Below are 14,092 nucleotides of genomic sequence, written 5' to 3'. Positions count from 1 at the left end.
AGCAGTTTTCATCAAAGAATTCAATACTTTGCTGATTCAATTTATACTGAATCACTTCCTAATACAGCCTGAACTATGTTTTGGACACTTGAGGTTACTATAAAGCTCATTATATTCGTCAGGCCCAAATAAAGTAGAAGTTCTGCTTCTAAAACCTATGCGTGGTATTGCATAGTGATCATGAAATCAGGCTATAGAGGCCAACAGACTTGGGTTAGAATTCCAGCCTTGTCACTTACAATCTATCAAGACTCATGAAACAAGTCAACTAAGTTTCAATTTCACAGGGTTATTTTGAGAAATTAAATATGATCATACATGTAAAATAATTAAACTACTACCTGGCACTTGGGATTTTTCTGAGAGAAGTAAAGGAGGCACTGTATTGAACACCACCAAGAAAATTACCTAGCACATGGTAACTGCAAAATAGAGATAGCATGATACATATAATTTTAGTTTAAAAGTCTCACACATTGTAAAAAAAAAAATTACACATTAGAAATAATAGGACTTAAAAATAAAAGAGAGTTATGAACAAGACTATTCAAAACCTAAGCAATATTATAACCAGATTTCAAAAAGAGTAACTGGTACTTGGAGGTATGCTGACCCAGATGATAGCTTGCCATGGTCAACATTAAAAATGAACAAAACAATTAAGTTTGAATGCTATCAACTGTTTCATTTGAGCAGAGCTAGCAGGTGCTGAGACAATGAAAATAGCTGAGAGCTATACAAGACCAAGGATGTAATTTTCTCTGAGGAGGAACTTTGGATACCAGTACTCATGTTTAATTTTCTTAAAATCTAGACTATAGGACTCCTGCTGCCAGTCGGCAGCCAAGTTTTCCCCTTTCTTACTAGAGTTTATAATTACACTCATATTATCTTAAAAAAAAAACTGAAGTGAAACAAGACTTTCATGTCATACATAATTCCCTTACTTACCAATAACATGTGTTAAGGTGTATTATTAGTGCAATCTACTTTGCAACAATATGTGTACCTTCTCTGTCTTTTAGACCAACTATTACCATGATCAGACAAAATAAGGACATTTCTCAGCCTCCTTTGCAGCTATGAGTGTTCATATCACTAAGTTATCGCCAGTGATATGTGTACAAAGGGATATGTTATAATCTCATGATTCCCTTAAAGGGAAGGGTTGTTGCACCCCGCTTCCTCTTCCTCTGACCAGCTCCTTGGAATGTAGAACCACCTCAGATAGGCAAGTGAAGAAAGGAAAAATATAGATCAATTTCAATTATGAACAAAGATACAAAGATACTACTCATTAGCAATCCTGATCCAGAAATACTTAACAATGATAAAAACGTATTACCAATTTGAACTTACCTCAGATATACAAAATTGACTTACGGAGAAAAAATATAAAACTATCTCAGTGGATGCAGAAAGGACATTTGCATACAAAAGAAAAATCTTTGACTTTTAAATTAATACTTTTAAAAGTTGGCTTTCATTAGATTAAGGAAGTTCCTTTCAATTCTTAGTTTGCTATTTACCAAAAAAATTAAAGTAATCATACTTAATGGTAAAACTATTTAAGACAGTCCCTTTAAGAAGGGAAACAAGAAAAATGTACTATATTACATCTTTCGATCAATACTTTGTTGGCATCCTAGTTACCACACAGCAGGAGAAAAGTTCACAAAAGTTAGAAATGAAGAAACGAAATTATCATTAATTACAAAGAAATTAAAAGTCCATAGAAAAGATCCAAAGTAACATAGTCAAATTAACCAAATTTGTAAATTAGTTAAGTTTCTTGATAAATTTAACTTAACATATACTAGCAGAGATAAAAGATGAAATTAAACATTTATGTTAATAAAATTGCAAGATATAAAATATACTATTTTATAATATGCACAAGAACTTCATGGAAAAATTATAAACTTTATTAAGAAAGACAGTAGTCTCTTTATGATAATAATTTTTTAAAAATGTGCAGTCAATGTACTTCCAACCAATATCTGGAAGTCATTGTGTTTTATTTATTTAATGACTGATTTCCAGCACTACAGAATTTGATTTAGATATTGAAAAAAAGACTAAGATAAATCTAAGACTCCAGATCTGTGCTGTTGCAAACCCATTTATTATCTATCTGGTCCTTGCCTTCCTTTTCCCCACTTTGAGGTGCCCAACAATTATCCAAGGCTCTAAAACAAGGGTCCATAAACTGTGGCCAGTCAAATTTTTTCTTTACAGGCTAGTAACTAAAAAGAATTTTTATATTTCATAATGATTACATTGTAAATGATAAGCTAAGTACCTACATAATTGCTGATTTTGCCTCTTGGCCCACAAAGCCTAAAATATTTACTATTTCACCCTTTCAGAAAAGTTTTTGGATCTCTGTTCTAGACCAAGAACTTCGGAACTCTCTAAACTCCTATTTGAACTTGTGCTTACTCAGTTCTCTTCTTGGAAAGCCTTTCCAGATCTCCTATCTGGAAAACTCTCATTAATCCGTCCCTCAAGTTTCAAATTCTCTGTGGAGTCTCTCTAATCCCCACTCAGACTTTCCCATATCTTTACACAAAGATACACACTTCTGTCTCCCTCATAGCCCTCAATAACTCCAACAAATTAGCCACCAAAAACTCATGGCTTATTTGTGTCTCTCTAAAAAAAAAAAAAAAAAAAAAAAAGGGTAACCTGATGGCAGGAAGTATCTTACTTATCCCTGTATTGCCAACAAAGCCCTTGTCAATGAACATAAAAGCCAGTTAGTAACTGACATAAACTGTCATTGAAAAGTCAGAAAATGAGCACAGATTCCATTAGTTTATCCACCAATTTGTGCTGACCTGGGGGCTTCCTTAATCACATGAACACTGTATGTCCCGTCCATAAAGTAAAAAGATTATAAAATGATTTCTAGGATGTGTTCTGCTTCTAAAAAGAATCTAACTCTCATTCTCAAATATACTGCTTTTTAACTTTTCCTACATATTCTTTAAAAGATCTCATTCTCTTGGTCTCTGTCTTTCTAGGCACCGCCCCCGCTCTCCCTGCCCCAGGTTAATTTAAGCATTAAGCTTGTTGAACTACAAACAAAAGTTCTGTTTTCCCTTAAAATTCTATATATTTCCATGTTATAAAGCTACAAGATTGATATATTTAAATAAATATATTTCTAAATTCAAAACATGAATTTGAAGAACCTTGAGTCATTCCACCATAATAACTCTCTCTGTAAAATATCTCCCCTAACCAACATTAACCCCTAATACCACATCAGTGCAACATTAGCTGCCAATGATAATAATAATAAACAACCATATGGGAGCTAAATGGGCTAAAGAAAACTTTGCTAATCAGCCCCAATTAGGAAAGAAGACCAACACAATTTTCAGAGCTGGTAAGAAATATACCATTACAATTTTTTAGCATATATTGAATCAAACAGTAAAATAGACCTCTTTGGTGAATCTGCTTTAAGAACAAGAACTGTCTATATTTAGCATACCAAAACATAAGCAAATTAATTTCCACAAGGTTTGACTTCTTGAAGTACAGTAATCACCCCTTAACTGTGGTTTCGCTTTCTGTGGTTTCAGTTACCCGAGGTCAACTACAGTCCAAAAATATTAAGTGGGAAATTCCAGAAATAAACAATGCACAAATTTTAAATTACACACCATTCTGAATAGCAAGCAAGATGAAATCTCATTCCATCCCACCCAGGACATGAAAAGTCCCTTTGTCCAGTGTAACCATGCTGTATATATTCCATGATTGTTAGTCACTTAGTAGCTGTCTAATCAGATCAGCTCTCTTGCTTATCAGTGCTTGTGTTCAAGTTACCCTTATTTTACTTAATAATGGCCCCAAAGTGCCAGAGTAGTGAGGTTGGCAATTCGGATATGCCAAAGAGAAGCTGTAAAGTGCTTCCTTTAAGTGAAAAGGTGAGCACTGTACAACAAGATATTTTGAAAGAGAGAGATCACATTCATTTAGTTTTCATTACAGTATATTGTTATAATTGTTCTATTAATGGTTATTGTTAATTTCTTACTGTGCTTATTTTATAAATTAAACTTCATCATAGGTATGTACATATAGAAAAAATGTATTATATAAAGAGTTTGGTACTATCCACGGTTTTAGACAGCAACTGGGGGCCTTGGAAAGTCTCCCCTGTAGATAAGCGGGGACTATTTACTGTAAAAGTGTATCGCCAATTGTTTAATAAAGTACATGATAAAATTCATCAGGAAGCACCAGCACTTCTTCACATTTCAACATATATCGTTACAGTCTTCTACTTGTATACTGAAATACACAGCACCATTAACAGTGTACATACAATTTTCTATTCCAGCTTTCTACTTTATACCATAAACCATAATATCAATTTCTAAACTTATCTGACTCATGAGTTTAGGTTTTGCTGTCGTTGTTATTGAAGCAGATTAGGACATGGTACCCCCAAAATATCCTGCTTTGGCATAAGAATTATTTTGAACTGATGGATTTGAGTTTCTAAAACCATCTACATGCTAAAAGCAGAACCTCCCAAGAGAACTCAACTGTCACAAATCTCCCCCTCTGGGAGCAACTCTAACAGACAATTCCACAGGACTATAATATCTCCCATCTATTCTCCTATGAGCCCACTTATCTTTCCGAAATCATTTGTTTTCCCCTAAGTGTCCTGTCTTCCTCTCTCAATCACCTATAAGTTGGTATATAACCCCAAATTCTAACCATCCCTTTGAGTTACTCATCACTGAGTTCTCCTGTATGTATATGCATTGCATGTGTAAATAAACTGTTTTTTATCTGTTAATCTGACTGCTGTAAGGGTAATTCACAGGCCCCAGCCACAAAATCTAAAAGGTCAGAGGAAAGGTTTTCCTCTCCTATACTGTTTAATCCTTTTGCCATTTCTACATGGTATACAGAACAAATTGTTAAGTATTTGTTCTTATATGCTAGTATTACTAAGGTGCTTATTACAATCATTAATAGTCAAGATATTTGACATGATATAATAGTCATGAAAGAACTGACAAATTTTCACCATTTCAAAATGACTGTCATTTGTACTGAACTAGGTTAAAAAAAAAGTAGATCTCTCAAAAAATAAAATTTTTGATTACATAACATTATTTAGTTTTGAAATGTTAAAAAAAAGACTGAGATGTCATTTTGTATTACAGATCAATGATCCCTAACTGTCCTTCCTGAATTCCAAAAGACTGGAACAAAACGAAAATTAAAGTTTCTCATAAATCAGCCACCAAAACACTTTCAGTATGAAAAACTCTGGTGTGAACTGACAGAAGTCTTTATTTATCTACCCACTTAATATAACTATTCATACCATCACTGCAGAAATGTAAATATGTTGCTTGCAGAAGTCTACCTCAGACGCCACAGGGCGTATTATTTAATATAGTAAATGCATTATCTTTCTGAAATAGAGAGATAGAGGATCCTTAACTCTACACAATTCTGGATGCAAGAATTTCAGGTGAAAAATTGAGGACATGTAGTATGATAATCACTTTAATTTTTTTAAGATCCAATTGTAGAGGATATGTTTAGAGAGATGTGGTCTAAAGAAGTAAGTACAACTAAAACTCAGGAGATAATTATCTCAGTCATATATCAAAAAAAAAAAATCAATCCTATACTTACATTCTTCAATTTATAATACATTATAGGTATAAATCATAAAGTTCGACAAAGTTATAAAAATAAAAATTAAACCTAAAAATCACTGAGCCATGAATGTAAACTCTGATCACCATCAGCAACTAAGCATATAGCTGAGTAAATACCCATTCATTGCATCACAAACATTACTGTTATATTATTTAATAATGCTTAGAGAAATGAAAATAAGAAACATTAATGTCTTTAAGTGACAACATCTGGTACAAGTTCTTGAACCCTGAGAGAACCAAAATCATCTACCCCCACAGTGTGCTTGGACCTGAGATCCTAAACCAAACCTGACTATGTTAACATGACTTCACTAGCCCTCTGATTTCATTAGCTTTACTTTGCTTTTCCATGTCTCCTGTCCTGGCAAATGGTTTCTCCGTTATTACAGGAACCATCAACTCTTCAATGAGAAGCATCGACAATAGTTTGTGGCCCAAGATTCTTTGAATACCCCTTGCCTCAAATTTCTTGCTTGACATATCCACCATTTCTGGACTGTTATATGGAGGTGCTTACCCAATCAAGCTCCCAAATTGATAGACCTGCCTTTAAAAACAAAGTATCAATTCTTAGTTCTGACCTTACCTTAACCCTGTAAGATGCCAACAAAGCTCTGCAGAGGTGGTGTTCTCCCTTACCATGGTAAGCAATAAACTCAGGTTTGTGTCCTCAATATTTGGGGAGTCAGCTTTTGACACCTAGAATGATCTCAAATTGCCTGTTAAGAACTGTACAATAAGAAACGACCAATGATAAATTATTCTGATGACTATTATTCCACGTATTGGCATTATTAATTAATTAAACTTATATACCCTTATTAGTGGAAATGTCTAAAATGAGTTACTTAATAATAACCTTTTAATGAGTTTTCCTTATTATAAGTAAGATTAGAGGGGAGTTCCAATAGTAGACTAATTTTTTTCCAGACTTAAGTCCTAATTTCTTCTCTCCAAATAATTATAATTAGAAAAGCTAGACAAAAATATTGTTTCAAATCAGTTTTCAGGTATCAGACAACAAGGGCATAAAGAACTTGCAAAGTTAAGATCAGTAATAGCCAAACTTCATAAAAAGCAAATGTCCTCAATAATAAAATGAATAAACTGTGGCATATTCACACAATGAAATATATTATACAGCAATTAAAACGACTGCCATACAGAAATGAATCCAACAAACATAGTACAGAGTGAAAAAAATATGCTACTTGATTACATTTTTATGAAGTCCAAATGCAGACAAAGTGGTAACAAAATGTTATCACACTACTGCTTCCAATGAAGGCTAAGTAAGATAATATGGAAGACTCTCTTGGGTATAATAAATACAAAATAACTATAGTTTTATAAAAACTATAAACTCTGGTTACAGAATTTATAATATATACATAAAGAAGCTAGCTAAGGACACTCAAGAGTGAACAGAAACAAACATTTCCAGTCAAGATAAAGGAGTAGATGAACATTGTGTTCATCTGCTCCCATTATCACATCAAAACTAAAACTAAATTACAGAACGAAGAACCTCCAAGCAAATCTTTCATGGGGGATCCAAGAACCAAGCCCCAGACTCAAACAATGCTGACATCAAAGTGCCAGTTAACATCCTCCTAAAGGGCCCAGCAAAGACTCAGTCGCTCACAAATAATCACCCTAAGCTCCAGTGAAGGGAAACACTAAAAGCACCAGGGACATGTGGAAACTGAATTGTCTGGATTCAAGGCTAGGGCTGAAAGCACAGCGCTCTCCATGAGAATAGTGGCAAGCACCACTGTTCCTTTTGTTGAGCCCCGACTCCCCTCCCCAACCAGCCTGCAAATCTGAATATCAATCACCCTGGCTAACACCTTTCCTCATACTCTGATGATTCCCTGAGGCTCTACCCCACTCAACTCTCCCACCTGCCAGGATCTCTTTTGGTGGTTGTTCCTCACAAGCAGCCACTTAAGCCCCCACTGCAGACCTTCCTGAAATCTCTCAAAGGTATACAAACCCCAAACAAGGGGCAGCTGGCCTCTGTGTGCCCCATACCTCTTGCCAAGAAGCCCCAAGCCCAGCACTAGCAGCAGCCAGCCTTGGTTCCCTGCATGGCCTCTCCCACATACCTCCAAGCCCAACACTGGCAGCTACCAAGCACAGATCATTTTGTAGCTCCTATCAGATGGCTCCAAACTGAGTACAGGCAATGGCTGACCTTGGCCTGCACCAGAGCCCCTTCAAAGAGGTGCCAGAATCAAAACACCTGGTGGCCAGCTTCAGATCACACCAGAGTACAACCCAATTAGCTATACATATAACATACCCAAAGGGTGGACTCAGCAGGCATCAGAGCCCCACTAAAGCAAACTCTGCTCAGTGGGGTCTGCCCCCACACAACAGCTCATAGTTAATCAGTCCTCACATCCCACCCACAGACGTGCCAACACCAATCAAAGCTCAACTACAATAGGAGGGCACACAGAAACCACACAAGGGACACACCTGGATGACAAAGTTCAGGTGACCAGGGAGACTGTACCACAGGGCCCCACAAAAACACCTACTACATAAGGCCACCATGCCAAAACTGGGAGTTGTAGCAGATCTACCTAACACAGAGAAACAAACACAGGGAGGCAGCCAAAATGAAGAGAAAAAGAAACATGTCCGAAATGAAAGAATAGGACAAAACTCCAGAAAAATAACTCAACAAAATGTAGGCAAGCAATCTACCAGATACAAAGTTCAAAACACAGGTAAAACGATGAACTTAAGGGAAGAACAGATGAACTCAGTGAGAATATATACAAAATGACAGACACCATAAAAAACTAGTCAGAAATGAAGAATACAATAACTGAAATGTAGAATATACGAGACAGAAACAACAGGATATTAGATGAAGCAGAGGATCAAATCACCGATTTGGAAGATAAGATAGGAGAAAATATCCAATCAGAACAGCAATAAGAAAAAAGAATACAAAAAAATGAGGACAGTTTAACAGGCCTCTGGGACGACATCAAGTGTACCACATTCGCATCATCCGGGTACCAGAAAGAGAAAGTGAGCAAGGGATTGAGAACATATCTCAAGAAATAATGACTGAAAACTTCCTTAACTTGGTGAACAAAATAGACATACAAGCCGGGGAGCACAGAGGGTCCAAAACAAGATGAACCCAAAGAGGCCAACACCAAGACACATCACAATGAAAATGCCAGAGTCTAAAGACAAAGAGAGAATCTTAAAAGCAGCAAGAGAAAAGCAGTTAGCTACCTACAAGAAAGTTTCCATAATATTGTCAGCTCAACAGAAACTTTTCCAGGCCAGAAGGGACTGGCAGGAAATATTCAAAGTGATGAAAAACAAGGACCTACAACCAAGATTACGCTAACCAGCAAAGCTATCATTTAGAATCAAAGGACAGATAAAGAGATTCCGAGACAAAAGCCAGTATTACAGGAAATGTTAGGACCTTTTTTTTGGGGGGTGGGGGACATAAATATGAATAATAAAATGGCAATAACTACCTACTTATCAATAATTGTTTTAAAAGTAAATGGTCTAAATATTCCAATAAAGACAAAGGATAGCTGAATAGAAAAGAAAAAAGACTCATACATATGCTGTCTACAAGAGACCCACCTCAGATCAAAAGACACACAGAGACTGAAAGTAAAGGGATGGAAAAAGATATTTCATGCAAATGCAAATGAAGAAATAAGCCAAGGTAGCAATACTTATATCAGAAATAATAGACTTTATAACAAAGGCTATAATAAAAGACAAAAGAAGACATTTCATAATGACAAAAGGATCAAGCCTACAAGAGAATATAACCGTTGTAAACATTTATGCACCCAACATAGGAGCACCTAAATATACAAAGCAAATATTTACAGACATAAAGGAAGAGATTGGCGGTATTACAGTAATTGTAGAGAACTTTTAACACCCAAAGTAAATATTTACAGACAAGGCGATCATGCAGAGGTATATCATGATCAAACTATATTAGGACGTCAAAGATAAAAAGAAAATCTTAAAAAGAGCAAACAATAAATTATATGCAGGGGAATAGTGGGTCAACTGAGAGCTGATCTATCATCAGAAAAAATGGAGGGGCAAGAAGAGAACAGAATTTCACTTTTAAAAAAGGGCGAGCGAACCTATAATTCTCTATCCAGCAAAAATGCCCTTTAAAAATGAAATAAAAAAATATTTTCAGGTAAAATAAATTCATCTCCACCAGACTTTTACTATAAGAAATGATAGACGAAGTTTTCTGGCCTAGAAGAAAATGACGATACATGAAAACAATCCAGAGAAAGTAAAGAAGAGCATCAGAAATGGTAAATATATGTGTAAATACAAACAATTATTATTATATTCTAATATATAGGCCTGTCTAAGGCAAAGTAACATCTTGTGGAGTTAATAACATAGCTCTAACACATGTAACAATATTATATAAAGGACATGGGTGGATAAGATTTAGACCTATAATTGTAAACTTTCTAAATTTTATATGAATTGGTATAATATTAACTGATACTTCAGTGTGAAAAATTAAAGGTGTATACTATAATCCCTAGAACCACCACTGAACAAAAAAATGAAAAGAATAGCTAAAAAGTAAAATAAAATAGATCAAATATCAAGGGGGTGGGGAGGAGGCAGGTAAGGAGAAACATAAAACCAAGAAATCGAGGGAACAAACATAAAAGAAGAAAGTGAAATGAAAGAAGCAAACCCAACTTAAATGAATGATTTTAACTGCCAATAGTTATAAGTAATGCAACGGTTTACAGCAATGCAGCATTACAAGAATGCAAGTAAAAAGCAGAGATTTCCAGAGTGGATAAAAAGCAAGGCCCATTTAAAAGCTTTCTACAAAAAAATTGTAAATATAAAGATACCAATAGGTTAAAGGGAAAAGATATTAACATGTAAATAACAAGGCTAAGAAGGATGGCATGGTTATATTAATACTAGATAAAACACCTGCCAAGAGAAATAGAATTACCAAAGGTAAAAAATATTTCATAGTAATGAAAGGTCAATTCATCAGGTAAAAATAGCAAACATAAATGTTTATGTACCTAATAAAAGCTTCAAAATATTTTTTTAAAGCAAAATTAAAAGACAGTTCCGTGATCATAGGAAGAGATAATCAACTCTCAGCAAATAACAAAGACCAAAAACTCTTCCAAGACAGATTAGAAAAACGCTACTAGCCACCTTTACCTGTTATTATAGCACAATACAACCAACAAATGCGAATCACATGTTTGTTTTCAAGTGTTCAAAAAAGAAGTCTCTATACATTTCAAAAGAATGAAACCATATAGAGTATGTTGCATAAGAGAAATAGAAATCATTAACTATGAGATATTTTATTTATTATTTTTTTTAAGGTGAGGCAACCCTTGTTTGATCTCACAGATTGCAAGGACCTTCCTTGTCAGCTTACAATCTCTTATTTTTTATGCCTACAGCACCTGGTCTTCCTAGGTGGTCTCCCATCCAAATACGAGATATTTTTAAAACTCCGATATTCTGACCAAACTACAGGAAGCCAAATATGTATCTCTCATAGGTGAGAAAGCAGTAGAAAACATTTTCAAATGAATGATCATGAAAATACAAAATATAAAAATTTGTGAAACACAGCTAAAGCAATACTAAGAGAAATATATACCTTTAAATACTTATATTAAAGGGAAAAGGTAGAAAACCAATAATCTAAGTTTCCACCTTCAGAAATTAGAAGAGAAAATTAAACACAAACTAAGCAGAAGCAAATAAAGACAACTGGGAATCAATGAAATAGGAAATAGAAGAAATATAAAACAGAAAAACATATCGAAGAAAAAAAATCCATGGGGAAAAAAATCTGATTCTTTGCAAAGATCAATGAAGTTAAAGAACTTCTAACGAAGCTGATCAAGGAAAAAAAGAGAAGACCAAATTATCAATATCAGGAATGAAAGAGGGTATACACTTCACCACAGATTCTACAGTTATTAAAAGGAAAATAAGGTTATAATAGAAAAAATAGTAAATCTGACAATAGACAAATTTCTTGAAAAACAAAACTAACCCAGGAAGTGACAGAAAACCTGAACACCTGTGTACATACTAAAAGAATTGAATTTGTAGTTAAAAAGCTCTCCACAAAAAACAACTGTAGGCCTAGATAGATGACTTTATGGTAAATTGTAGTCCACATTTAAGGAAGAAATAATACCTACCCTACACACACATTAGAGGAAAGACCAGTTCCCAATTCATTTTATGAGGCCAAAATTATCCTGATGCAAAAATCAGACAGTCATATGAAGAAAATTACCAAGTAATATCGCTTATGAACAAAGATACAGAAATCCTTAACAAAATATTACTACATTGAAGCCAACAATGTAACACATCTGACTAAAAGAGGTTTACTTAGGGAATATCTGAAAAATAAAGCACTGTAATTAATTAACAATATAACAAATTTAAAGAGAAAACCCATAGGATCTCAATAGATGAAGAAGGATAACCTGACAAATTTCACATCTATTCATTATAAATAATGAGGGGGGAAAAAAACCTCCAAGTAAATCTAGTAACAGAAGAGAACTTCTTCAATCTAAACCTACAAAAACCTTACAGCTAACATATTTAATGGTGAAAAATGAATGCTTCCCACAAAGATGAGGAACAACACATAGATTTACTCTACAACCCAGCAATTCCACTCCTGGTTATCTACTCAAGAGAAAAAACTATATATTTTTACACAAAAATTTGTACACAAATGTTCATAGCAGCATTATTCACAATAGCTAAAAAGTAGAAACAACTAAAATGCTCATCAACCAATGAATGGATAAATAAAATGAGGTACACATCCATACACTGGAATATTTTTACATAGTAAAAAGGAATAAAGTATGAATACATGCTACAAATGGATCAACTTTGAAAACATAGTAAGTGAAAGAAGCCAATTACGAAAGACAATCTGCTATATGATTCCATTTGTATGAACTATCCTGAAAATACAAATAGATACAGACAGAAAGTAGATTAAGACTTGCCAGAGGGGTTGGGCATAATGTTTCATTAAGGGGAGATGGGCAAGTCCTAAGATTCTGTGGTTATGCTTGCATAACTCTGGAAATTTACTAAAAGTCACTGAATTGCATAGTTAAAACAGTTGAATTCTATGGTATGTAAATTATACTCCAATAAACATTTTTTAAAAAATAAGCCACAGATTAGAGAAGGTATTTTCAATACATTTTTAAAAATCACCAAAGTATATTGTTATATCTTCAACACGTCAAAAAGAAAGAGAAACTAGGCAACAGAAAAATAAAATCCATCTAAAAAATCTGAAATGGCAATTCAGATAAAGAAACCTCCACTAGTCAATAAACTTATACATAAAAGTACACACGATATAAAAGACCAACCTGCCCAGGTAACTTTATGCACTGCTTAAACTAAGAAAATAGATGATTCATTGCAATGCACAGTTCTTCATTTAAGTAGGTCTTTTTAAAAATGATTATAGTCAGCTGTAATCAGAACTCCAATTATAGACAGACTGTACCATGAAAGATTTCCATTATAACTTTCCCATTATGCCTTCTCTTTTCAGCTGGATACACCCATCTTCAGCCTTTTATTCCCAGATACCAATTTAAGAAAACCAAAGAATCATTTTGTTGCTGCTTGGTCTTGTTGCTCTTAAATTCTCACAGTTAGGATCATCTTTGGCCAATAGATTGTGTCAGAGTAATCTAATTCTTTTAATAAAATACACGGTGATATATACAAGATAGCACAAAGAACGCTCATTTTTCATTTTCCAAATTCCTTTTTCCTAGAAGTACTATTTTTAAGTAATTAACAAAATACACACACACACTCACACACACATAAAAAGAGCACAATCCATTTTGAGTTTAACCAGCAGTAACATGCCCAAAAAGCAAATAGGAAATAGGTATGCAAATGTGCACTAACCTTCCAGTAGTCAGATTGTAAACTGTAGTACCTCTGGTATGCAGATAATGCTGAAAGAAGGAAAAGAGTCACAATTATGTGTCATTTCAAAATCAATAATACAAGAAACATTAAACATTAAGAGAAACATTGTAACAAGCATCCCACCAAACCCACCTCCGAACAGTGATATTTAAGACCAAATTTAGAAATCTGGGGCCTCCCTACTCATAGTCAAATGTGGTAAAAATGTCAAATATACAGTTCAAGGATGTACAGTCACATCTCAGTCCTGCACTTGAACAGAATCTAGGCTACCTATTGAATCTGATAAAAGGATTAAGATTTTCCAAGGCTAGCCAGAATATGATGGGTTATCTGTTCTCACTAGAGATCTT

The 14,092-nt window shown here is 34.3% G+C and overlaps 1 protein-coding gene across 9 annotated transcripts in view; it reads right to left on the bottom strand.

Annotated features, from left to right (window-relative positions):
• Positions 1 to 14,092, bottom strand: part of KDM6A (lysine demethylase 6A) — a 197,075-nt gene that overhangs the window by 122,695 nt on the left and 60,288 nt on the right. For 8 of the 9 annotated variants that reach the window (XM_039851562.1, XM_039851566.1, XM_039851565.1 and 5 more), the window contains exon 4: positions 13,716 to 13,765. The exons of the other annotated variant lie outside the window; for it this stretch is intronic. In XM_039851562.1, the coding sequence (XP_039707496.1) occupies positions 13,716 to 13,765 (50 nt within the window). The remainder of the gene's footprint in view (positions 1 to 13,715; positions 13,766 to 14,092) is intronic. 9 annotated transcript variants of the gene reach the window in all.

The sequence above is a fragment of the Pteropus medius genome, unplaced genomic scaffold (genome assembly GCF_902729225.1).
Source record: "Pteropus medius unplaced genomic scaffold, Ma_sr-lr_union100, whole genome shotgun sequence".
NCBI classification, from domain to species: Eukaryota; Metazoa; Chordata; class Mammalia; order Chiroptera; family Pteropodidae; genus Pteropus; species Pteropus medius.
The sequence above is the reverse complement of the archived record's forward strand: the minus strand, read 5'-3'. Positions and strand labels throughout refer to the sequence as shown.